Source organism: Emydura macquarii, unplaced genomic scaffold, assembly GCF_026122565.2.
Source record: "Emydura macquarii macquarii isolate MOO-44397 ecotype Brisbane River unplaced genomic scaffold, CSIRO-AGI_Emac_v2 contig_2768, whole genome shotgun sequence".
Classification (NCBI taxonomy): Eukaryota; Metazoa; Chordata; order Testudines; family Chelidae; genus Emydura; species Emydura macquarii.
In genome coordinates, this window is record NW_027132905.1 from 17,762,202 (window position 1) to 17,789,392 (window position 27,191).

Here is a 27,191-nt window from a genome sequence, read left to right on the forward strand (position 1 = left end):
AAAAACCCAACTGATGCATATGTTTTTAAACTATTAGAGGGAAAAGAAGAATGTCACAATAAAACTGGGAAATATCAGGAGCTTTTCCAATACTTAATATTCACGGTGACCTGCATTTTCTGCTCACACGCTCAGCAGTGTGAAACAGGAGTAGCCTTGCAAAGTCAGTGCAGCTGGAACCAGTGTGAGGTCAGGATCAGGCCCTTCATGACTAAGCACCAGGCCTGCACATATGCTCTGAAGTCTTCTCATGTGATCAGTCCTGCTGACTCCAATGAGACTACACGGGTGACAAAAAATTGCTCAGTGGGTGAGTTGTTTGCAGGATCGGTCCCTACTTTGGAGTATTCCTTTCTAAAACAAACACATACAGCATGCATCCTGATGAGCAAATGGAAACAGTCACACATAATTTGCGACCCCTCACTGATGGGAGAAAAAGATTTGTCAAGTACACTTTTTGTTACTTTCTATCTGACCATTGACTGAGTTGAGGATGGAATGAGAAGAAATGGTTTATGAATAATTTATTTAAAACAACATCAATTTGTCAGATAAATTATTTGCAACAAATATTTCAGTTTCATTTGTTCCCATGGAGATTAAAATACAAGTTTCTCTATTCCCTTGCTATTTGGTAAAGTATCAACTTACTGCACACAGCGATGCCTCTTTTGTCATAGTTCATATACTTGTCACTGCCCTTGTTAGTCAATGCAATAGCCAGTGCTGTCTCTGTTCTCTTCAGCCTGGAGACAGATTGACACGTTTCTATTGGGTGATGGGAAGAAAAGGCAATAGCTTGTTTTTGTGACGGGGCCAATTTTACAGCTGACTTGGACCAACTGGTGTCCCTGGTGCCAGGCTGCCTTCATGTCTTTGCCTATAGCAGGGGCAAGCGAGGTCTTGGTTGAAAATAACCAACTGCCCCAGTCCCTGGCACTTTTCATAGTGGACAGTATGTGCGTGCTGTGCTGCTCTCTGTGCACGTTAGCTGAGCAAGTAGCGTAGTCTTACAGAGCTGCCATGCCCACACTTTTTGGAGGAGTCCACTAGTTTATCAGGCCAAGACCTTGACTACACCAGCTGCCCCTCATTCAGTTGTACGGGGTCTAGTCTGCCATGTTGCCTCGGTAGCGCCAGCTCTCATGATGATGAGACTGAACCTTGGAGCAGTCCCAGGCGTGTTAAAATCTATAGGATTGTATGGGAGATGGGGGGTTGCAGTGCAAAGGGAGCTGGCCTGGGGGCTTATTGTTAAGGCTTTGTGTAGAGTTCCTGCCCAGAAAACTTGAAGCATAATAATGGTGCTCAGGAAGGAGGAGGCAAATGGGGTTCATGTGCAGAAGCTGAAGTTCTTACCAGGAGCCCCTCCCCCTCCTCATGGGATGTCTGCTGAGGAAATTGAAGGCCCTGTGGGTATATGCTGGGGCCAGACAGGACACAGGGAAGCTGAAATTTGTCATTTCCGGGTCAACAAATGGGAGTATAATGTCAGATTTCCAGAGACTGGTGAGAGAGAGAGAACAGAAATGGCTCACGAACCCCCACGGCAAGAGAGAGACACTTAAACTGAACCTTTAAAGTGGAAGCAAGGTGAGAGTGCTGCGGCTGATACAGAGCACATGTCCTGAGAAGCAGGGCTCCCCAGTATCATACCCGTGTCCTAAGTTTAGTTTCATAAAGTTTCTCTGAAAGGTGTGCTGCAAACAGCTTCTCCCGCAGCACATGCCTTTGCAAAGCTCAAGCTCTCAGGTCGTCCCCAGCGCCTGGAAAGGATATGTCCAATTTGCGATTTAATCTGTAGCCAGGCACGGTCCACCCCTGCCTTCTTGCACCACAGAAACCTCAGACTCCCCTGGCTGGATCTCCATGGCGTGCTCTTCATTCGTGCTCCCTCCACCAGCACCTTTCTGGTTCTGTGTAGCAGTGCTATTTGCAGTGTCCTCGTATCTTCAGCCCTTTTCCCAGAGCCCGAGAGGAGAAGTTTCCCTTCCTGGAGATCTCTCTGACTCTGAGCTCAGCCAACCCTGCTACTCTCCCTTCCTGTACCTTTCTTACCAGTCCCCCTCCCACTAGATCATTAACTTCCATTACCCCACTTAGTCAGGAGGGGATAGGGGAGTGAAGGATGGGACAGGACTACTTGGAGCAGAGTGATCAGGGTGCAGACTCACCTGTTAACTCCCTGTCACACAATCTATTTGCATATTGAAGATGCTGCCACTTTGGAGCAAGGTTTGCATGGGGTATGCTGTGAGCTGCACAAGAAACATACCCTCCACATGCACATTTCAGAGCAAATGCAGGGAACAGCAGGACTAGAGGATACATGGTTTTAATCCGTACCTCCACAGATCCACCTCCCTTAGGAAATGTAAACCCTTTTAATTCTGAGAATGTGCCAATAAAACATCTCTGAGAGAAAGGCTCTGATCCTCTAAATGGAATGGATCTTCCTTTGAAAACTACAGTCCTGGTGTGTGTCAGAGCTCGAATGTGGGCATCTCATATATTTGAAAGATCAGGAGGAATTGCAGTGTTTTCAGGTCTGCAGGGTTTCTCTCTCAAGTATGTTGCTGTGGATTCATTCACCAACAGACTGTACAGTCTCCTGTCATTATTGGGAATGTGGCAGTCCAGCTAGTTTCCTACACAGACATCCTTTACGAGCCTCCACAGCATATGAAGGGGGAGTGCCTATGGATCTCGAAGTTGCTGGAAACATTCAGGCTAGGATTCTGGTAAATACTGATGTTTTTTGTTGTTGAAGTTTTTATTTCAGCTTCATTCTCTCAGAATTCCTCCATGTCTGGCCTCTTAGCTTAAAGTTATAGCAAGTGTCTTAGACAAAGATGTCCTAAGTCTAATCCCCATCTGAAGCTTTGCCAGGTGCAGTTCTGTAGCTGTGCTGACCAAAATGCCAAGACTCCTTTTATACGGTTACTCCTGCTCTTCATTGGTTACGGAATGAGATGGGTACTCATGCACTGTTTAAAATCAAAACTTTGATGCTTTAAATTGAGGACATCAGGACTTCAGGGTCTCCAGGTCTTGGAAATATTGATTTTAGCTTCTGCCTGCCATACATTTCACTAGATGAGGTCTCTGAAAGCTTTGCCAACTCAATACATGTAGAAGACTAGAGAGAAATCAATTATAACAACATATACACTCCCCCAGTCCAATATAAATCTATTCTTGCCAGCTGCCATGGGCTGACAGGTAACTGCAAGGAGTAATGCATGTTGGTTTCTTTCTTTTTTGAGGGCTTTCTACCCAGCCTTCAATTTGCCTGTCTGATTGGAGCCACTATACTGATTTCTGGGCCCTTGTCACACACAGGTGCCTTTCTTTCAAGGTCCCACTGTTTTTTAAGGAAACTAACCAATGTATTCCTCTCCCTTTAAAGCAATGTAAATTCCTACTTCTATTGTTGCTTCTGTTTCTTGTTTGCTGTAGAGATGGGTTCTCTGTGCCTATGCAACGAGCCCTGGGGCCCCAGTCCTACTTCCCCTCATGTTTTTTCATGTAATTTTTACCCCTTCACAGCTCCTGCCCAGGCTTGGTGTCACATTCAAAGATTCCTGGCTGTGTCTCAGCAAGTTTCCAGAGGTCAGAAGGGATCTTTCCACTTTCCATTTATTCTTCTCCCCCATCTTTTCCAGCTACCCTGGTCCACTGCTGCGCTGACTCCTTGTCCATCTCCCCCTTCACTTTTCTAACTTTCCTCAGTCTGGCCACATCTCACAGAGCAAGTGAATGTTTCTGCTTCTTTAAATTTCTCTGGTCTTTGCCTCTCATCTTTCATTTCTTGTAGGGAAAGAGGGCTCCGGTGTGACATTATATGTGCTACATTCCCCCAGGCTGTAACTCCACTAACTAATTGCACAAGGGATGAATTTGGCCCCACATCTTGTGTGCTGCTAATGCTAAGTCACCAGCAACAAGCCAAAGTACATATACAGGGACCCTGGCTTGTGTCCACATTCAACATAGTTAAATGCCACATTACACTCGTGCTTAGAAATCCTGCATGCTGGGGAGCCTCAAGCATGCTTTTAGAGTCCCAGGGTTTTCTGTGACAAAGCCCTGGCCGTGCAGGAGCTCCATACCAAGCGAGCCATTTAAGAACAGTCACCACGTTAAGCAGAACCATGTGTGGCACCTGTCTCTGGAGACACTTGCAGCTCATAGGGATTTCGAGCCCCAGCCTGATAAGGCTTTAGGGAGGGAGGTGTTTCCATATGGCCCTGCCGGCATAGTCACATCTCTCTCGGTGCATTTGGTCTTAAGATGCTGTTTCCTTTTCAGCTTTGCTTCACTGCAGTTCAATAGGGCAGGTTTCTGGAGCTATGGAAGAGGTAGCAGCAGTAGCAGAAAGCTTGGAAGAGGAGCTTAGCTGCCCCATCTGCCTTGACATCTATAAGGAGCCCGTGTCTCTGAGTTGTGCAAGGAAAGCACCCAAGAGATGATTGACAGTCATCAGCAGAAGCCCTGCGACACTTACTCCTGCCCCATCTGCCAAGTCGACCTCCTACCCTTCCCAAAGCTGCAGAAGAACTTCCAGCTGTGCCGCATTGTGGAGAAGTTCCTGGACCCCCCTTCCAAGGAGGGCTGCTTGGAGGAGGAGAAGCCAGCAACCAGGCAAAAGGAAGGTATCCCCTGTGATTTCTTCCTGGGGCAGCCTCAGCCAGCAGTGAGGACTTGCCTGACCTGCGAGGCATCATTCTGCCAGGCCCACCTAAGGAAACACAGTGTAAAGACTGCCCAGAAAGGCCATGTCCTAATGCCCATGTCCTAGTCCCAGCTGTTCCCCAAAGAGATGGAAATGTCCCAGGCATGGCAGGGTGCTGTATAGTTACTGCCAGGATGACCTGGCCTGTGTCTGTGTGATGTGCTACATTGCTGACTACCACAAGGGCCACCGCATCATCACCCGGAAAGAGGCCTTTAACCAAGGGCTGGTAGGTGATGGTCACTGCTTCGGAGCCTGGCAGGCATAGGCCATAAGTGGGGTCTTTCAGAGAGTCACACACAGTCAATCTACAGTGTTGGGCTCCGGCAGAGGGGTATGTACACAGGTGCTGGCACGGAAAGGCTGTCCCTTTGTTCAACCAGGATACTTGTGAGTGACACTGAGATGTGTGTGCCCCCAACACCAGGAGAAATCAGTGTCTGAGCTACATTCATTCACAGATGAGAAGAAGGCAGCAGAAAACAAGTGTTTTAGTGCAGGGACTCCAGGCCAGCCTAGTCAATGGTCCCCAGATTAAAACCTCATTTCTTCCAGACTGTGTCCATTGCCATCTGCTCAGCTGCATGCCCTGAAATGGAGTTTGGGCTACTTGCATCCATTGGATTGTGGTTAGGAGCAGTTTATCCTCCCTGGATGTACAGATGAATTAAAGGTTGCAGTGGTGATTCACATGCCCAGTTCAGAGGCCATGGATGAGGAAGGGCTGGGAGATAGATCAGTAATCTTAAGTATGAGTATCCCTGGAGCACTTGGGTCCAGTTGTGATGTTTCAGGCTTTGTCTGAATTCTACGTTAGTCTGTGAATCCTAAGCTTGGGTCTAAAGAGAAAAAAAAACAAAAAACAGTGAAAGCTTCTTATCTTTTTCCATTGCAAAACTGCAGCATCTTTCTGTAAACAGATGTGCTGCTGCTCTCTCACCCCAGCCTTGTAGCTAGGAAGGTCCCCCTCCTTCAAGAAAATGGTAGCTTGAAAGCCCCACTGGACCTATTTAATGATGAATGTCATGAAGCACAGAAAATGACTTTCTTTATCTTGTTCATCCTAGGACAATGGCTAAAGCTCTTTTGTTTTCTTTCATTAGATGTTTGTCTCCAGAACAGAGAAAATGATGCAAATGAATGTAAATGTGATGAACAAAACCTTAGAAAATCAGCAGAGAAGTGAGGAACAAGCCCAGGTCTGCCCCTTGCCACAGGATAACTAAATATCTGTATAGTTCTGCAATGGCCTGGAAGGAAGGGACAGTGGATGCAGACCCAGAGCTTGCTTAAATTCCCCAGGGTGGCACAACTCTCCCAGTGGGGTGTCTCCCAACACGGACCTAGGACAACTGAGGGAGATGGGATAGAGTCATCTAGGCAGAGGGAACTGGGAAGGCTGTGCCAAGTGGGATGAACTGCAGAGGAGAAGACGCTCTCGCCAACTCAGGTGGAGAGCTATGTGAGGCTCTCTCAATCCCCCATGGTGTCTGGGTTTTGTATGGTGCCATCACTCCCAGTCAGTAATGTGTAATGTCCTATATCCTCTCCCAGTGAATGCCGGGAGAGGGATCCTGCTGGACTGAGCACTTCAGGAGCTCTGATTTCGGTATTGCATATTCTCCTGTGATCTCAGCCTCCTGCCACATGCCTAGGACTTGGGAAGAGGCAAACACCTTTCAAATGACTGTCTCCAGGTTTTCTTTCTTTCTTTGATTGGGATGGATTATACCAGCTCTGATCAGATCTAAAAACACATTTTGGGGCCCACTGCTCAAAGAGCATTTCAAGATACCTGAGACTGAAAGTCTGGCTGTGTTATAAGGTCCCCGTGGCACAGTGTTGTGACGCACCTTCGCAGAGCACAACCGAATGGTTAGAGCACAGGAGTTAGTCAGCAGATAGGGGTTCTATTCCTGGCTGTGCCTCAATGTCCTGCATGAGCTTAGGTAAGTCAGGTGCCTGCTCTGCCTCACTTTTCCCCAATCAGTATAATGGGAGTTACGCTGCTACCTGACTCTCCGTGGAGTTTTGGGGGGTCAGTGGACTAGAATCCACACAGTCCTCTGGGAGCCTCTGAGAGGAGATATTGCAGAAGATATTATTACAGGGACAGGACATTGCATGAAGCTGCAATGCAACATGATGGAATGGAGAAAGGGTGGATGAAAGAAGGTCTGGCAATGGAGTGAGGGAAAGGGAGAAAAGAATCAGGAGGTCTGGATTGGAGAGAATTCAGGACACCGCAGGGTACTTGACTATGCAAGGAGCAGGTGGCCTGGGATAAAATGTTGCTCGTGTGGTTTGCAACGTTGGTGAATGAGTTCAATGCAGTTTCTTTTGCAGAGTTTTATATGATGGTCTAAGTGAGAGTGAGGGAAGCTGCTCAGTGTACAGAATCTTGGAGATCTTCAGATCTTTTCACATGGTGGAGAAAGATTTTAAATAATTTCCCCTCTGCTCCAATCCCTCCTTGGTTGGATAGGTCAGAGAGTCTTGAATTGTGGTCTGTGGAGCACGTGCTGGTGGTCTACTAGAGCTGACTGGTCATATGGGATGGGTTCCTCAATATTCCCAGCTACTAAACTTAATTAAAATACATTACAAATTTTTAGGTACTTTCCTAATAGCACTTTTCTAATAGTAAGCAAATCACTGTCTTTGCAAAGGGTTGTTCTTCTGCTTATGTGGCATCTCCATTAGTGGAGGTTTGCAGCTATGGAGGCCCATTCTGTATGATCCTCTACTAATCTCTTTGTGGATGAATGTTCCTTTTGATCCACTCAGAGTACCACATAGTGCATCCAAGATTAGTTTTTCTGCCTCTTGTTCTTCTGCCATCAAACTTTCCCATCCAGTGCCCGTGAATGTGCATCACCCGCTGAACCCCTTAAAAAGTGCCCTGAAAATTGAATCTTTCTTTTCATCAGATTTCTGACTAGCATTTGCTGAGTTCCAATAGTCTCCAAGGGATGTTAACATCCAAGGCATGTTATGTGAGAGCACATGGGAGAGAAGGGAGCTCTACCAGTTGGGAATGGAGGGATGATGTCCAAGAGACAAGTTTTCTCTAAAGACGTGGTCCATCACAGTGTGAATGTCTGAAGAAACAGGTTTATAGAGCTTATTGGAAAATGTTTTTTATTCCATGAAAAACATTGATAAAATGAAAAGGTTTTCATAAAATATTTTTGGTTTTCAATCAACATTTCTACTGAAAACTGGAGTTGGTCCAATTTTTTGTTGTTGTTGCCAAAAAAACCCAAAATCAATTTTCAACCATTTTTTTTCCAGTTTTGATTTTGACTAAAATCCCTAAAAGTAGTTGAAAAATGGACATTTCCTGCCGAAATATCTATTATTTTGATGAAAAAACAATTTTTTGTCAAAAAAAAGCAAAAAATCTCCACCAGCTCTACTTGGTTTTAGATGTAACAACAACAAACAACAACAACAATAATATAGTTACAAGACTGAATCCCTGACCTGACTCATTTTCTTTTGTGTATTTTTGGGGGATTTTTTTTAAAAGATCCATGAGAATAAGCTGAGAGATCAGCTGTCAAATCTCTTCAAAGAAATCCATTCCTAGGTGGATCATAAAAAGAAGCAGATCCTGGATGTCATTAAATTCAGTAAGGAAGAATGGCTTTCCAGGATTCACAGAATGAGGCATCTAACAGCAGAAGAGAGATGAGGCTTACCAGACCCTCTGGGAACTGCAGACTCTGAGATTACAGAGAGATGCTATTTTGTTTCTCAAGGGAAGTGGCATTTATGGTCCACTGACTGATTAATATTATACTGTTCCTTGGTCTGCCCTTTGATCAGATCAATATAATACTCTTAACATCCCTTTTTTTAATAGGCTTTGAAAGTGACTCAAGACAGGTGAGTACTTCACCAAAATATTCTTTTGTGTGTGTTTACTTTGTGCTTTTAAATGTGGCAGTTCTACAAAAATGGAAGATTTTGCTTTCTCTCTCTGTCTCTCCATTCAGCGTGCCTGGAGCTTGTCTCAGTCAGGCTGTTATTCAGGTACAGCTCTGGGCAAGCCATAACTGGGCAAATTATGAACGACAGGAGATCTCAATCTCTCTCTTCCGTCACTTATAGTTCTTTACTTTTTAATTTGTATTGTGACCCCAACTGCCAGTGATCAGGGCCCCATTGCGCTTCTTATGTGCACTTGTAGAAAAGAGAGATGACCCTCGCCCCAACGAACTTGAAATCTATGTACATGATGAGAGGCAACAGGTAACAACAACGAAGACCATTGGCTTTTGGTATCCTGGACAGCTGCCTCAGTCACCCATCTCTGGAAAGTGTTAGAGCACCACTGGTGTCAACCAGAGGAAAGCACAATGTGCAGCCAGTTGGCTGCATTGAGAGTGACGCCATTCTGTCACCATGTGCATGCACCTAGGTGCAACTACTGACATCAGCTTATTCCCAGTGAGAAACTACAGCTTAGGGGGTTTGCAAAATATTTAGCCCACTGGAGGAAGAGAGAGAGAAGTAGGCTCAAAATTGTTAAAATGGCAAATAAGTGGGTCGCAGTCCAAAGGTGCCCCTAGTTTTCATGATCATCCTCATTTGCAATAGAATATCAGCTCCAGGCACCAGCCCAGCCCTGAGCACTTGGGGTGCTGTACAGATATAGCCAATCCAAGGCTTCTTTAAACAGCTAACCCTCCCCCACAAATAAAATATCTTACAAACAAGTGAAATCGCTCAACTCCATGTGCAAACTCTGGTGCTTAATGTGTGTTTCAGGTCTGGAAAAACCATTGACTCCCTCTGATAGTAACACGTTAGGTGTGACGGCCTTTTCGATGCATTCTTTGGGAATCGGATTAGCCAGAGTGGGGTGTTTTAGTTTCAAGAGGCCTTTCTATAATTTAAATTTGGCTTTTGCCAAGGTTTTTCAAGTTTTCATTAAACATTCTCCCCTCCCCTCAGTTTAATCAACCTAAATCTTTGTTTTGCAAAAGCAACTTGATCCAGCAAACCATGCCTCATGTGTTTCTGAAGAAACCAAAGGCCGTGCTTCACAAACCAAGGGCCTGATCCTGCAATGAGCACCCCAGGCTGAGCCCTGCATTCCCTAGAGCCTCAGTAAAGTCAAAGATTGCCCGAGGGTTGCTCTTGCCCAGCTTTCAGGATGACCAAGGGAATAAAACAAATAATAAAATCACTGCAACTACCCAGTTCCCACTGTACTGCCCGAGCCTAAGGGAACTTGAACCTCAAAGGCGTGCTGGTATTTAAACGAGGGAAGAAGTGACATGCCCTCATGGTTTGCAATGCTCTCCACCACTCCTGACTAACTGGATGATGGCAGCTTTCTCTGTTATTCTGTGACTTTTGCTTATAAGGCATAAAAAAATCAATAAAACCATTGAAGGAAAGCAAATCTTTGGTGCTCACAAAATGCAGACATATACAGTAGACTGTGGGCATGCCAGCCCCAATGGCTGGCGTGCTGCCCATCAACCAGGCATGTGACATACACCCATGCCAAGGCAGCACAGACCACTCCTGTACACGGAACTAGTCATGTGCAGGAGTCAGCTAACGCCCTTAGCAGGAAGGTGTGTGGCATGATAACAGGCAGGTGCTTAACCTGGAACTAAAAGACTGTGTTTTCTCCTATTTCACCAAGTTCCATAGGCAAGGGGAGTCCCAGGTCAGAGGGGGAGGGCAAAAAGCAAAGCAAATGAATGTCAGAGCCTCAGACCGCACAGAAATGATGGGAGATGGTTAAAAGGACAGCATGAGCCAACACTAAATGCCTGGGACACAAGCAGGAAACTCAGCAATGGGAAAATGTGAAATGTACTGAATAAACCACAGTGGTGCAGTGAGACAGTCCCCATGTTATCTGCTCTTCAGTTTATTCCACTGCCACAAGATGAGGGTCAAGCACAGGCAGAAGACACTGCAATATCTCTTCACTATATGCAGCAAGACACCTGTGATGATCATACACTATCTCATCCCAAACACTCGGTCTGACCCTGTGGAAACAGGCATCCAGAAGTGTTACTTGTGGGCAAGTTACCCATTTGTATCTGCTGAGCCACTCAAACAAAAGGGAAAAGGTTTAGCCTAGACATGCCTTGGCCTACAGTAACTCACAGAGTAATGCTGCAATAGATCTCGTGGCTCTCAGGTTACAGCGCACAAAGGAACAGGCGATGGCAGGGAATACTTTTCTATTTGAATAATAAAATAGAAAACAATGTTTCTTTTAATGCATCAGTCACAAGGATAGTACCAAAGTCCATCCATCGTTTTAGAATCCAGTTAGCTGGAATGTAGGAAGCATGTTATGTATCACAAAAGGGGTCTGGACACAGTATGAATCATAGGACATGGATTTAGACATGCACAAGATATGTCTATTGCATGTGTGTGCAGGCATCCCAGATTACTTTGGAAACGATACTGCATAGCAGTGTGTAGTCCGTTTGGTATTTGTGCCACACTCAGAGAGGCCTGTGCTTATCATAACTTGAGCTATCAGCTGCAATGCACGTTAGCAGCATGACCTTCAACTGATGTCGGCAGCTACTGCTTCCTTTGTTTTATGTGCAGCAGTAAGAATCTGCCACATTGACCAAAAGTGGTTAAGGGATCAGAAACAAAGGCCAATGCAAAGCAGCAATGTTACCTGACTTGGAGGTAGCCCAAAGTGAAGTGCAGCAGGGATCAGTGTCAGCCCCAGTTTTACTTAACATCTTTGTTAATAATCTGAAATTGGACAATAACAGCACAGTCGTTACATTTGCAGATGATATTGCATTAGGAGACATCACAGACACCAGTAAGGACAAGGGAGTGTATAAGGGGACACAGAATAGGCATAAGAAGAAGAAATAAAATATTCAACCTGGAAATAATGTAAATCCTTTTTGGTGGGGGAGAAGGAGGAAGAGATCAGAGGAGGCATCATACTAGACTGGATTGAAGGACTGTTACCATAAAAAAATGGATTTGTCTGCTGGATAAAAAAAAATTAACTCTGTAGGGAGAGGATCCCTGAGGGCATCAAACCAAGAGTGGAGTCCTTGTCTGGACACAGACTCAAGGCTTTTTATTGACAGAACCAGTCTCAGTTTGCTAAGCTCTAAGGACTAGACAAAGGAGATAATATTATTCTTTGCACGTGTATCACAGACAGCAACACCTTCTGTTACAAGGGTATTGTGATCTCAGCAGTGAATAGGAAACTTATTTGTGCTACAATAATACAGTACCTAGCTCTTATGACAATGTTATTAGGAAACCTCTGTTTGTAGCACCCTAGGTGCCAGGCACTTCACAAAGAGAATGAGGATACAGTCCTCACTCAGAGTCGTTCACAAGCGAACTTATGGGCTACATGGAATAATGGCGGAGAAATGATTTCAGGCAAAGGGGAAGGGAAAGAGGGAGTAACACAAAGGATTGCAGATGGAATTCAGGGGTGATGTTTAGACTTGTAACTAAAACCAAACAAACATAGTGTAACAAGAAAAGCCAATGCAGTTGTCAGTGGGTGGAAAATTAAAACCAAAAATGTTGGGGTTTTATTTTTTTTTTGACAAAAAGCCCAAGTTTTCCCTGGGAAGCAGGAACTTCTCATGAAAAATATCATTTAGTCAAAACTCCATTTTCAATGGAAAAAAATCAATCAGCCCTATTCTGTAAGCCAAGGCATCACGTCTTTGTCCAGAGCAGTGTTCGTCTCCCTCTCTGCGTGGCTTTGGTAAGAACATAGCTACAACACTGCTTTCAGTTTGGGGAACCAGAAGCAAATTGAGATACTGGAGATAAGTATCTTCAGTGATGAAGGGGCTGCAGTGCCTGAGTTATGAATCGGACACTAGGGCTGGGTCATACCTAGCTAGTCACCTAGTTCACCTTCCTGCCCATGCGAGTGTTTTAACTTCATGTACGATTTCTAGTTTTTTGTCTGATCTAACTTCACAGGTCTCACATCCCGGGGCTCCCACCACTTCCCAAGAACTATATCCTGATATTCACCTACATTTGGTCTCTTTTTAAATGTAATGTTATTTCTCCTAGTTTTATGCTCCTGCATTGGCTTAAATCAACCATCTCCCTGCTGGGGCTTTGCATCTTTCAAGTGTTCAGCTGCCATTGTTTCCCTCCCCACACATACACTTATTGCTCAGCCAAGCTGTGTGTGTTCGGGTCTTCTCCTAAACCCCCCAGCTTGTGTTGCTCGTCTCTGGACTTCCTTCACTTTGTTTGTGTCTTTCAAGTTCTGACGTGCTCAGGGCTGCCAGCAACAGGCCAGGCCCTTTTGCTCCCAAAAGACTAGGACTATCACCCCGCTCCACAACATGGCATCTCAGTCGAATAACACGTGTCCCACACCTGCACTGACCCTTTGCTTATGGATAGTTTGTTGAGCCCTACATCTCCTGTGGCAGCGCTGTTTGTTTGCCCTCCCCTTTCACAGTTGTGGTTTGGATTATGTTCCTCCAGAAAAATTAGTTTTCAGTTTCCCTAAAATTAATCCTATTCTCATATGCCTGTATTTCTAATCCCTCTGGGACTCTCTAGTCTTCACTAGTGTTTGCAACTCCCTGCAGTTTAATATCATCTCATTTCTTTAACATGTCAGTAGAGATTAGAGAAAGACTGAGTATATATAAGCTCAGGGAGAAGGGAATCTCCACAGCTTGGGCTTCCTGAACTCCACCTGAGAGCAAGGGCCAAAGTACTGAAACAAAAATAAAACTCAGCAGGAGCCTGTCCTTGAATTAGTTTAAAAAAAAAATCAAGCAAAGGAAAAGGGGAACCACTGTTTCCTGTAATCCCAGGAGACTCTGGCAGCTAAATCTGGCAAAAGCCCAGTACCCCTCAGCACACACCTCTTTATAGTTCCTTGGAGGAACTAAATCATAACCCCCTGCTGGGCTGGTTCTCCAGCAATCTCAGCGCTGAGGGCAGGCAGCTGTGGCATCTTGCCCTGCTTAGGAAGAGAGAGTTAACTCTTTCCCTGCCTCCCATTAGAGAGCCATTAATGGGCCTATACAGAGGCCCATTATATCTGTTCAAAGAATAACCAAAGGGGAGTATCTATTTATTGTATGTAATTATTTTGGTGTGTGTGTATGTGTGTGTGTAAGAGGCACCATTCCAAAGCCCTAGAAGCCCTGACACAATTTATACAAACAGTATAAATAACTAGCATTTAGCCTCACAACAGGCAACAATGTTCAGCCGTCTGCAGAACTCCCACAAAACTCCCCACCCTCCTGCAGGCCCCCAGCACCCTCAGATGTGTTCCTCTGCAACAGCCTGTGCAAGCAGCTAGACCTTCCGGCGCGCCTCTGTTCTTTCGCCCCGGGAGGGCCAGTGTGGCACGGGGGGAGACCCCCTAACTCCCTGTGAGATAGGCATTTCAATACCTTTGAGGATCTGCAACAAAGTCCCTTGGTGGGAAGATTGTAAGCCACTTAAGACGTTATAAGTAAAACCCAACAAGCAGCCAGTGCCGGCCCCAGAGCAGAGAGCTTTCACAGATTGCTGCATATTGCACCAGCTTACATTTCACTGCAGTTGTCTAGACCTGAGGGGACAAATGTCTGGCTCATGGGAGCAAGGTCTTCAATCTCCTAGCTAGGCAGAGATGCTAGGAAGTGTTCCTGGTCATTGCTGCTGTATGCTTGTCTAATAGCAACTGGGTGTCCAACACAGTGCCCGGAGTCTGAAACAAATCACAAATTGCAGACACACACCCTCAGTTAAAGGGAGAGAAATCATCCACCCCACATTTTCTATTTCCCAAATCTGCTTTCCTTACCCTACGAGCATCACCTCAGTCTTGCATGGACTGAGCATCAGCCAGCTAGCTCTCACCCATGCCTCAATCCCGCTCTAAAATGCTGAACCAGAGAAGACATAGCCGTTGTTCCCTTGGGGTATCTCTTTGCACCCATGGAAACTTCCTCCAATGGAGCACTGGACATTGGTCCTTTTGCTTCACCTGTTACAGAACACAGGTAAACCAAGGTAAGCTGTGAGGAAAAAGACAAAGAAGAGGGAGTCTAGGGGCCAACCTGTCAATGGTGGAGTATAGGATCCACCTTAACAGTAGTATGAAAGCAAAGGGCATAAGCATTAATGGTGGAGAGTCAATTAAGGTTGTCCAAGAGGGATCCTTGGAAAAATAGGATAGAAATAGGCAAAGGGAAATTGAGGCTTAATATTATGGAAAAACGACCCAGAGAAAGGCCTTTTTGTTTAAGCTGTTTGACCTGGGTTTGGTTCCTGGCTCTGCCACAAATTTCCTTTTAATGTGCTCTACTCTTTTGGCTTGTCTGTTTAGATTGTAATCTCTCCAGTGCATGGCCTGGCCCTCTGTATTTACACAGTGCCTCGCTCACGTAAAGACGACTCCCTCAAGTGCAGGTTATTTGAATCTGCTTTTCTCCTCTCTCACCGAAGGATTTTGCTGTGTGTGTTTTTAAATGCCTCACTTGTGTCCTCACATCCTGTCAGCCCTGTTCCTCATTTTAGGGAGAGAGAGAGAGAGAAAGTGGCAAATGTGTTCACTGGGGGGAGGAGGAAGAGGAGGAGCCAGAGACCAGATAGCTCAGAGGGTGGGTTTTTGTGGTTGGCCTCTAGAATGGTGGAGAGGTGGTCCTTGCAGATGTTGGACTGGTTTTGTTGTTGTCTTTTCTACTTGCCTGTCTCTGCAGTTGGCACTAAGCCCAGCAACTCCCTGTTTAGTTTCGTTTCTCGCAGAGTGACGAGGGTGTTGTTTCTGAAGCCATGGCAGAGGCAGAGGAAGAATTCAGAGCAGCTGCTGACCTGGAAGATGAGCTCAGCTGCCCTATCTGCCTGTGCTTCTACAAGAACCCTGTCTCCCTGAACTGCCGGCACAGCTTCTGCAGGGCGTGCATCCAGAAAGTACTGGCTGCCCAGCAGCAAGCCAAGGCCACCTACTCCTGCCCCATGTGCAAGGTCCAGCTGGGGCCCTTTCTGGAGCTGCATAAGAACTTCCAGCTCTCAAGTATAGTGGAGAAGTTCCTGGCCACCTCTTCAAAGGGAAAACAGGGCAAGGAGAAGGCCTCTCCGCAAGAGAAGAAGGAGGAGATAATCCCCTGTGATTTCTGCCTGGAGCAGCCTCAAGCAGCAGTGAAAACCTGTCTGGCCTGTGAGGCATCTCTGTGTCAGGCCCACCTGAGCAAACACAACGCCAAGGCTGCAAAGAAAGACCACGTCCTGATAGAACCCTGTGACAACAGCTCCCTGCAGGAGAGAAAGTGTCATGAACATGGCAAGATGCTGGAGTGTTACTGTGAAGATGACCTGGTCTTTGTCTGCATGCTGTGCTCTATCACAGGCTCCCATAGAGGCCATTGTATCATCACCCTGAAGGAGGCGTGTGATAAGGAACAGGTAAGGGGCTTTCTGTATCTCTGCTTGATGGGCACAAATTCCAAAGGGGATCTTTGTTTACAACCCCTTGTAGGGCTATGCTCAGTGGGACGGTACATTTCAGGGTGGCAGTGCTAGCCGGGTGAGGGAAGGATTCCCGGGTAATTCAGGGCAGGGGGTATGGGAGGAGCGAGGCAACTCATCATTTGGTCTAAGTGTTCACCCCCAAAGTGAGAAAACTGTAGTAAGTGGGGGGGGGGGGGGGAAGGGGAGGGGAATGGCCCTCGATAGCTCCTTTTTTGTGCTGTGTCAGGCTCAGTTGAAGGCAGGAGGCAGATTTCAGTTCAAGCAATGTGTGAGGATCAAAAGTGTAAAAATCCATTGTGGTCCCATGTGGACACTGCTCTAGCGGTGAAAGGCCCAGACAGCATACTGTGAAAGTCCCGCAGTTGAGTGTACCGAGCTTGGAAGCAGTAATAAGTTTAGCCACACTCCAGGCCAGCCAGTGCAGTGTAGCAGTGTCCACGCAGGACATTACTGCGTGCCAAGCTGGTGGGCTGTCGGTTCACACCTTGGCTAGCTGCACAGTAATTGGCCGTGCAGACATATCCTTAGATAGGTTTCGGGAAAATATCCATGACTAGCCTCTTATGTTCAGATCCTGCAAATAGTATATTGTCTGTTCACCTGGGTAAAGTGATGTACATGTGTAAGTGTTCACAGGATCGAGTAGCTGAACTTGTACAACTTCTCTTTTTAACCTGTGCTGGGACTGCTTTTTTGTTCTGTGTTTGCACAGTGCCTAGCACAGTGGGCTCTTGGTCAGTGACTGGGGCTCCTGGGTGCTACGATAATACAAATAATCAATTATGTACATATACATATATATATATATATATATATATGAGGTAAAATTAAAATCAGTTCTGACTAAGGATTCCATTTTCCAACTGCTCCAGGGTCTTACACCTTATTAGGAGGCTTGCAGGCGGCAAGAAGCACACAACTTCTTATGCAACTCACTTGAAACAAATAAGCACACCTATTCTATGAAAGGGAATCGATAAAAGGGTCTCCTGTTCATTTCATCAGCTCCTTAAAAGTGCCATTCTCTTGTGAAACCATCAGTGTTACTTTCTCTTTATAACGTTTAATGTATTTTTCCTTTAACTAGGTTATTCTCTCTCACACTGTGAAACTGATGCAGGAAAACAAAAATGCTATGAATAAAACCTTAGGGGAGCTTCAGAAGAGTGAGAATCAGCTTGAGGTTTGTCTCTGGATTATTCAAAGCATCTTTCTCTAATGATTTGTAAGAAAAAAATGATGGTGTCTCTGATCAATGTTCTCTAGCAATACCCTCTGACTGATCAAGCTGTGAAGATCACATAATAATAAATAATAAACCTATACCAATAATACCCCAAGATGGGCCTCTGCAGCTCCTAACAGTTGTGGGACTGCAATTTAAAAAAACAACAACCACCATAAATGTGAAGAAAATTGACGGAGGCAAAGAATATTTGCATTTCTACAGTGTCTTTTTCCACAGATTCCAAGCACTTTGGGGATGAATGTGCAATCCTAATTCCCATTTGTGAGCAGTTACTCACATAAGCGGGCCCACTGAAGAAATCTAGCCATTTTCATTCAATAATTAATTAATTTTCACAATGCTCCCTATGTAAATTAGCTGATTATTATTATTCTTATCCCCATTTTACAAAGGAAAAACCGAGGAACAGAGAGGTTAAGTGTTTTAGGCAAAACCACACAGCAGAGTCAGGAACAGAAGCCAGGAGTCCTGACTCCCAGCTCCTTTGCTGAATCACTACACACACTTAATCAATCCCACAGCAATATTTTTAAAGCTCTCTTTCTCTGTTAAAAGAGGAGCTGTACATAAATATGGGATTTTCAGGGTAAACCAATGCAATTCTCAGATTATAACGACCTATTTGAACTTTCTCTAATTTATTCTCTTTCATCACACCCAGATAATTTTCAGATTACTCTGATTACTTGGCTGAGGAAACGTAAAGCATTCTTGTTGCCCACTTCCTTCTTAAATCTGGGATTGCAAAACACTGGACATAATAAGTAATAATTAATAAATAAACAAACACACTAAGATGCAATACTGAATTCCTGAGCTAGCGCCTTATTTGTGTATTAATTATTTTAGCTCAATAAGAAAACTTTCAGTGCTCAGCTCTCAAACCTCTTCAAAGAAATCAAGGCAGAGGTGGATCAGAAGGAGAAGCAGATCCTGGCTGAAATAAAATCCAGCGAGAACAAGCAGCTGTCAGACATTACCACTCTGAAGCAGCAAACAGAGAAGAAGAGAGATGAGGCTGCGCAGAATCTCCAGGACCTGCAGATGCTGAGAGCGCAAACAGACCCTTTCCTCTTCCTCAAAGTAAGCAGCAGCATTTAGCTCTGGTTAATAAATGAACATTCAAGAGGTTGGCCTTGCCCTGCATTGCACTAAAACTATTTTTTAAACTATTTTTATAGGAATTTAAACTGGCACAAGACAGGTAAGTTCTCCCCCAAAAGGGTTGTCTTTTTCCTTGCCACAATATGGTGCTGGCAACAGTAAACTCAAAGATTTCTCTGTATCCCTAGTCTTCATTCTGTGTCCCTATGCCCTTCAAATTAAGGCCTGGTCTTGAATCAGACAGAGCCTTGGCTGAGTCAGAATTCACCACCCCCAAATTCTGGATGGATAACTACTCACCTCCAACAGTGCCCCTTTAGTTTTCAGTGTCCTGAGCATCTGCCTTGGTCATCCATCTCTGAGGGAAACCACTGGATTGTGTTAGCTCATATAATTATATTTTCCAGACATGAGCACAGTGTAGGGTTCAACTGTATTGAGAGTGATGCTTTGTCATGTGTGTGTAATGTGCTTGGGTGAAATTATTGCACTTAGAACAAGGTGCAGGGCTCTGGTTTTGGCGTAGAGGTGAATTGACTAATTTGGCTCAGTTTGGAGTCTCATCTCCGGGCTGCCAGTTCTGTTTGAGGACAGTCATAGTAGTTTTAGTGTTATTGATGCCTCCTGTTGCAAGAGGCACAAGTGGTTAATAAGTTTCTTATTGACACACTTATGTGTTATGGTTATAAGTACAAAAAATTAATCATCATCTAAGCGACATCACAAGCTTGTTGTGATGCACTGAGATGATAAAAAGTCCCCTTGAGGGTCACATAGAGATTTGGCTTTAACATTGATTTGGATTTTGAAATGTCGTCTTTGCACTTTGTGAGAATCACGCTAGACTGTGACTTCACCTATGGTTTTCTGTTTTGTTTTCTGTTTATGCTGCTTCCAAAGTGATTTAAGCTAAACCAGAAAAGGCACTTTTATATCAGGATAAGAGTATCCACATGGGGACTATAAATGTAGTAGTACAATTATACCAGTATAGTAGTGCTGGTAAATTTACCCATGGAGGCAAACCCTGATAGGGTGTGAATTGTGGCTGTGAATCAAAGTGTCCTCCAGGGCGTCCTTTGGGATGGTGCACCTTACACACCTCAGAGTTCACAGCTATATCTAAAATCATAATCTACCTCTAAGGGAATTAGACATTTCCTGGAAGCTTGACAGTTTAACATGTCTGGCATTTTCCTTTCATCACATGGGTGGTTACACAGCTTGGTAATAATAATATTCAGTAATGTTTGCAAAAAGTGTGTCCCTGATTTTCATCAGACTGTTTCAAAATGTGAATGTTTCCACCCCACTGAAATCAGTAATAATACTACATAATGTTACCAATAAGAACTGTAAGAGTAATGGTAATACAGAATACTTCTTTAGTACTTTATGTTGCCAAAGAACTCTCCTGTCTGTATATTCTTCACTAATTACCAGGTACCTACCTAACTTTAGAGATAGTCAACCTTATAATTGCTAATTGGTGTTCACTGATTAAATGACTGTCTGGGTATTCTAGGATTAATAATCAGGATTTCAGTACTGCCAGCATGGAAGTATTAGCAATGGAGCTGGATCAGGCAACAATTGCAGATCTTAGAAACTGGACACAGCATTATATCTCAAACCTAAATTCATTGATGCAAGTGGTGCACAGTAAGTAAACTACCCAAACTAGTAACAGAGCGTTACTGGTCTGTAGTGGAAAATAATCAAGACAGAGCAATAGCTCCCGGATTTATTCATCTGAGCATTGCTTGTGTGCTGCTAATTTTGATCCTTTTCCATAGGGATAGGGCGTGGATGTATGCCATCTGCCATGACACCCTGTCCCCTCAGCCCCCCCCAACCAGTTTCCAGATCCATCCCATTTGTTAGCCCCCTGGACCCATATTTTCAAATCTGCCTCTGATAATGGGCTCGAGACCCCACAGCAACACATTCCAATTGACTGTTATATTGCAAATACACTGCCAGCCTTCTAAGATATTCTCTTAACCCTTGCAGATAAATTCTCTACCCAAACACAGAGGAACAGGTAAATGCCTTTCTTCTCTTAACTATTGAAATATTCACTGCAAATGTCACTAACCAGCCTCAGTATTTTCTGTAAGTTCACAGCTGTTCATCGGAAGAGTATTATGTATTGGGCTAAAGGGACAGAGATTTCACTGCTTTTATCCTCTTTCAAAACTAGAGCTGCACCGAGGCTCCAAACATTCCCCACAAACATTCGTTCCCATTGTTAAACAATACAGAGGGGTAGCCGTGTTAGTCTGTATACAACAAAAACAATGAGAGTCCTGAGCACTTTAAAGACTAACACATTTAATTTCTGCAGGCATAAGCTTTTGTGGGCTGTAATCCACTTCGTCAGATGTAAGGAATAGAAATCACATAGGAGGTGTGTATATATATACATATCCAAGGGTAAGGGGAAGGTAGGTATAAGCAAAGTCCATTCAGTTAGAGTAGTTGAGGCCTATTCACAACCATTGATTAGGAGGTGAGAATGTGTGAACAGTGACAATTACTTCTTGTAATGAGATAACCATTCCAAGTCCTATTTAGACCCAGTTTGATTGTGTCAAGTTTGCATAAATGGACACAAATCAGACAAGAATAATAATAACATCCATAAACCAGTCGGAGAACACTTCAATCTCCAGGACACTCTGTAACTGACTTGAAAGTTGCCATACTTCTACAAAAAAACTTCAAAAACAGACTTCAGCGAGAAACTGCAGAGCTAGAAACCATCTGCAAACTTGACACAATCAAACTGGGTCTAAATAGGACTTGGAATGGTTATCTAATTACAAGAAGTAATTGTCACTGTTCACACATTCTCACCTCCTAATCAATGGTTGTGAATAGGCCTCAACTACTCTAACTGAATGGACTTTGCTTATACCTACCTTCCCCTTACCCTTGGATATGTATATATATATACACCTCCTATGTGATTTCTATTCCTTACATCTGACGAAGTGGGTTACAGCCCACGAAAGCTTATGCCTGCAGAAATTAAATGTGTTAGTCTTTAAAGTGCTACAGGACTCTTGTTGTTTTTGTTGTTAAACACATTTGCTTTGAGTGTATCTGTGCCTCTTTGCTTTCCCTGAACACACAAGTGAAGGGATTCACCAGAAGAAGTGCTCCCTCAAACAGCACATTTTAATTCACACTGCAGAGTATTTGTGGAAAGTAGAGTTTGCAAAAGGCAAGAATTCATCCTGGCACCTGATTCTGAGAGTTACTGTCAGGCTATCTGGAGTTGCTCACGATCATGAGTGCCAGCCTCAGTGCAGACTGTCATAAAACAGGGCCCACATCCCAAGCTGGTTTCATGTTGTACAATTAGATTTCATCAACCCAGTAACAAATGTGAACTCCTGATGCACTATAACAGTTTTACCATGGAGTCACAGACAATCCCCTTGGGCATTCCAGTCTATCTTGCCACCCAGGCAAGCTGGACTTTGTGATAAATGGTCACTTACACCAAAGATCACAAAATATTAACATTTCTCCCAATCCCAAGAGACCAGTCATTTACTCCAAGTCAATTTGTACCTCAGATCTCACAGCAAAGACAACACTTGTAGCCAATCCTATAACTAAGAAAAATTAATGAGAAAGTTATTTACAGGTTAAAGCAGGCAACATAGATACACATATGAGTTACAGTCTATGGTTCCAAAAGGTGTCAGAGTTGTAGTAATCTGTCAGCACTGAATGTCCTTTAGGGCAAGCCTGGGTTGATCATGGGGATCTCTGCTTTTATTTCCTAGTGCCAGCTTTGTGAGAGTCCGGAGAGCAAAGAGATGAAGAATTTTCATGTCATCTATCTTTATTTCCTTCTTCCAGAATTCAAGTTGATAGGATGAGCTTCCTTGCATGTAACAGCTTTACGGGTGTGAGAGGGCCATTTGCCCAGTCTTTGTATCGTAATGCTTCACAATGGCCCCTTAGTTTTTATAGTCCTTGCTGGGTAGGAGAACCATTCTTCTGCCTGAGTTCACAAGTTCAGAGCAGCATTTTTACAGTTATAAAGCCAAAACCTATGTACTACCTTATTAGAGAGACTAGATAGGTGGGGTAATATCTTTTATTGGACCGACTTCTGTTGGTGGGAGAGGCCAGCTTTTGAGCTTACAAAGCTTGTCTCTCTCGCCAATAAAGTCTATAACCTCACCAACCTGGTCTCTCTAATATCCTAGGACCAACATGGCTACAACAACACTGCATGCATATTCCCTTATAGCAGGGGATACAGACATTACTAGTAAGATTAATGCAGACAGCAACTTACAAGCATTTTATAGAGTCTAAAGACATCCTTAGAAATCTAATACCTATTTTGAACAATACTAACATACAAGTTAGCTGGTCTGGTTTCCAGCTATGAATTTGTCAGTGCTCAGCTGATGCCTACAGCCTTGACAAGAGCTGACACCTGGTCCACCAGTCCACAGTTACATTCCTCCAACCAGACTCATCTCCTCGGTTTGAACAAGGGTAGGAATAGGCTGTTCTTCTTTTCAAAATAATGGTCTTTGTATGTCTGCCTCTTAATGAATTTATTTCATAGCCAACTCTGTCCCCAAAGTGCAGCTAATGTTTTAATGGGCACTGACATTCAGTGTTGTCTCTTGACATACAGAACAGTTCCAGACTTCAGAGATGATGTCCCTGATCCATTTAAAAGTAAGTTTTAAAAAATGTTGTTGCTTTTAAAGACTCTGGGCCATATCTCCTCTCTCCTGGGAAGATATCTCACCTGCATTTTGTACTGTGGAGCTCTGTCAAATCTTCCTGTCGAGGTGAGGCCAGTGGGAATGCAGAGGACGACTACAGGGCATGGACCTCAAAATCTGCACCAGGCTGACCTCTACTAGAAAACACACAGGAGACATCCTGGAACTTAGGCCTTATGAAGGGATCCCTTCTGCATCAGTACTCCTTAAGGGCCTGATCCAGACCCCAGGAAAGACTTTGCAGACTCCCACTGACTATAACAGGAGTTGGATCAAGTCTGTAAGAGTCATTCCTCACAGTAGGCCTAGTTCGAATAGTAATGTGGGTGACAATATAGGGTCAGATTTCAAGAGGTGTCTGTACATTTGCATGCCACTTTATGTGCAAAATTATTACTATAACTTGCTTGTCCCCTTCAGAGTTTTTTTTCTACAGAATGAATGAGGCAGGACTGCTATCTTCCCTCATTCAGGGAGGACCTTAATAGTTTCACAGTGGCTGAGGCGTATCTCCTCCCTCCCCATTACACAGCTAAGCTAGCCATCCACATGGATGTGAAATGTAGCCTTCTTTCCTTTAGCTCCTCACATCAGGTTTGGCTCTCTAATGGAAGTAAAAGATTTTTACAGTCTTGCCCTTTACACTTTACAAAATGCAGGAGTAATTTCAGATTGACTGAGGTAAAGAAGATGAGTCTAATCCAAAATGTTTCGTAAATAACAAAAGCTAAGTAGCAAAATGATCATTCAAGCATATAAAGATCTTAGGTAAAATGCTGGCCCCACTGAAGCAAATTGACTTCCATGAGGCCAAAATTTCACCCCTGATCTTACATCCATGCTATCTTGGGCTGTGATCTTTGTCAGAATTTATAAATTTAACAGGGTTAAGCCTACTGGATGGGAGACTGTCAAGAAAAACCTAAGTGCTGCAGGAGATGATGTCAGTGACTCAATATATAGCATTATCTTTAGTTGCTACTAATCTAATGCCCAAACAGTGCAGCTGGTTGGAAAATAGTGAGATGATTTAGTGAAAATTTTTGGGGAAAAAATTATTTTTACAGATGTTTTCCATTTTTTTGGCAAAAAAAAAAAAAAAAAAAAGGAAGCTTTTTCAGCTTTCAAACAATTTTTCATCGAAAACCCAGGACATTTAAAAAGAAATGAAAATTTTCCACAAAAATTTTGGTTTGGAGCAGTGGTTCTCAACTGGTGGTACGCGTACCACCGGTGGTACTTTGAACCGCGCCGCCAAATCTGCTGCCAAAAGTCCCCCCCCTGCCGCTGCGAAACCCTGCTGCCACCAAAAGACCCACCCACCCACCCCTGCAAAACCCTGCCGCCGAAAAGGGGCAAACGGCGGCAGGGTTTTGGCAGAGGGCATTGTTCCCCCCATGTAACCCCACCGCCGCTGCAAGTCCCCCGCGCCGCCGAAAGTCCACCCCCCTTTTTTTCCCGAGTGGTACTCGGGGGAAAAAAAGGTTGAGAACCACTGGTTTGGAGGGGGGGGAACCCTCCATTTTCCATCAAAACCTGTTTTTGATGGAAAAATTTCAGCCAGCTCTACTCAACAGGATGGTGGTAAAATTTTATTTCATAGGGGTTACTTGTGTGACAGCTGCTCACCTGTGGGAGGAAGGGTTCACAATCTAGTCCTAAGTATGATTACATTTCCCTGAAACATTTGGTTGTTTTACCAGGTCATCCATTTCATCGTTTCTTCCAAAATCAAACATCTGGTTTTCCTTCAACTCATTCATTTGTATGGAAATAGACTGAGGACACAAGGTAGTACATACAGGTAAGGTATTCAGAGGAATTTATTAATTACACAGAGTAATTCAACAGTATGTCTGTCCTCCCTCTAACACCCACCCAGCCCCAGACATGGTGGTAAGTGTTTAAAGCAGTTTGCCCTATTTTTCTAAGACACTTTTTTTGTCTAAACCCTATTTATCAGCTGAGCATTTTAACACAATAGTCTTGTCTAATTAACTAAAGATAGCCTTACCTATTAGGGCTCTGTGTTTGTAATGAAGGTCTGGTTATGTAACAAGTTTTCTGTTAGTGTCAAACTAAATGTTCCATATAGAACAAGACCCAAATTGAAATGAGAAAGCAGGAGAAAACACTGGAAAATATGAAATGCTAAGTAGCTCTTCAGAAATGTTGCTAACATACTAATAAAATATAATTCATTATTGAGAGTAAGAAAGTGAATCTTCTCAATCTTTTGTATTTCTAGAACATACAACTAAAGGAAAGAGTGGTGTCGGTAATAGTGGTTCCCAGACAGGTCCAGGATTCCCAGAAGAATAAAGAGACATGAGAAAGTTGGGGACACTGAGACAAAAAGATTAAGTTCAACATTTTCATAAATGTCCATTAATTCTGAGTTCTTGTCAAGTGTCCTCGCCAGAAAAACTTCCTGTAGCAAATAAAAATATAGCAAAGAAATGCAAAGAATTAAACATGAATGCAGCAAAAACCCAGTGCTGAGTGGCCTTCTCCTTTCTCCCCAACACGTGGAATTGCTTGTTTCAGAGTATTCACCAACCAAGCTATAGTCGTGTCACCAGTGATCAGTCTGACTAGATAGTGGCTGTATGTTTGTAAGCTTTTGACTTCTGTTCAATGTGTTTTGGAGTGATCAAATAAATTATTAAAAACAGGTAAAGTCAGTGCTATAGTAGTTCATGCCAGTAAGCAGATTTATAGTATTCAAGTCAGGTTTGCTTACAGTTGACGATAGTAAACAAGGCAGGACTTAAGGAAGCTGTACAGTGCAGTACCCTATAGTAATCTTGTGAAGAAAAGTCTGTAAAGGGACTGCTTAGTGCACAGGAAGTACATTTCACTTAACTTACTACAGGCTGGAAATGTGCTGCTTTATTTAACTATATACAAACAGGATAGGACGGGGGAACCCCACACACTAACTAAATGGGAAAGAGGGGTGGAGCATGGCCCAACCCATAATACTATAAGTAACCCAGTTAACCCCTGGATGAACACTGTACTACATCCCCTTCTCGTCTTAATTTACAACCCAAATGTAGTCTTTGCCGTAGCTCTCAACCTTTCCAGACTACTGTACCCTTTCCAGGTGTCTGATTTGTCTTATGTACCCCAAGTTTCACCTGACTTAAAAGCTACTTGCTTACAAAATCAGACAGAAAAATACAGCAGTGGCACAGCACACTATTTCTGAAAAATTGTTTATTTTTTCATTTTTACCATATAATTATAAAATTAATCAACTGAAATATAAAGTGTATTGTATTCAGTGTATAGTATGGAAAGCAGTAAAAACAAGTCATTTTTGTATGATATTTTCATTTGTACTGACTTCACTAGTGCTTTTTATGTAGCCTCTTGTAAAACTAGGCAAATATCAAGATGAATTGATGTACCCCCGGGAAGACCGCTGCTTACTTCCATGAGTACATGTACCCCTGGTTGAGAACCACTGTTTTAAATAATCAGGGGCTCTTCTCTCTCTCATGGGATAGTGCTTCTCTGTGGCAGTTCAACTTGCCTCCAGGAGCAGGCCCACACTTCCCCCAATCTCCTGATCCATCAGATCTATCGATACCCCCAAACATTCCCAGCAAAACTGCATCCACTCTTGGCCTCAGCTCCTCCAGATGGTGAGTTTTGGCATGAGTTTTGTTTTCAAAAGCTTGCTTCTATAACACTTCCTCCTCTGTGCTGGGATGGATTAAGTCCAAATGAGTTCTCACTTTCCTTCCCATCAACAGCTGGGCCAGGCTCTCACCTGTCATAGTTTGATGAGTGGTTCTGTATTTCAGAAGAAATCGAGCCAGCTTTGTTTCCAAGA

General features: G+C 43.8%; 1 protein-coding gene and 1 long non-coding RNA gene across 2 annotated transcripts; one reads left to right on the top strand and one right to left on the bottom strand.

The window, feature by feature from the left end:
* Positions 1-10,618: 10,618 nt before the first annotated feature.
* LOC137165212 (uncharacterized) lies at positions 10,619-11,681 on the bottom strand. The gene is made up of 4 exons (XR_010923301.1): positions 11,634-11,681; positions 11,415-11,494; positions 10,880-10,956; positions 10,619-10,758 (listed from the first exon to the last, which is right to left on the bottom strand). It is a non-coding gene; the product is annotated as an uncharacterized lncRNA (long non-coding RNA).
* Positions 11,682-15,369: 3,688 nt separating this feature from the next.
* LOC137165463 (E3 ubiquitin/ISG15 ligase TRIM25-like) lies at positions 15,370-26,652 on the top strand. The gene is made up of 9 exons (XM_067566743.1): positions 15,370-16,162; positions 17,316-17,411; positions 18,327-18,560; positions 18,659-18,681; positions 20,107-20,243; positions 20,595-20,625; positions 23,254-23,297; positions 25,051-25,151; positions 25,596-26,652. Exons 1-8 carry the CDS (start codon positions 15,533-15,535, stop codon positions 25,122-25,124), a joined length of 1,269 nt encoding a protein of 422 aa, XP_067422844.1. The 5' UTR covers positions 15,370-15,532; the 3' UTR covers positions 25,125-25,151; positions 25,596-26,652.
* Positions 26,653-27,191: the final 539 nt, after the last annotated feature.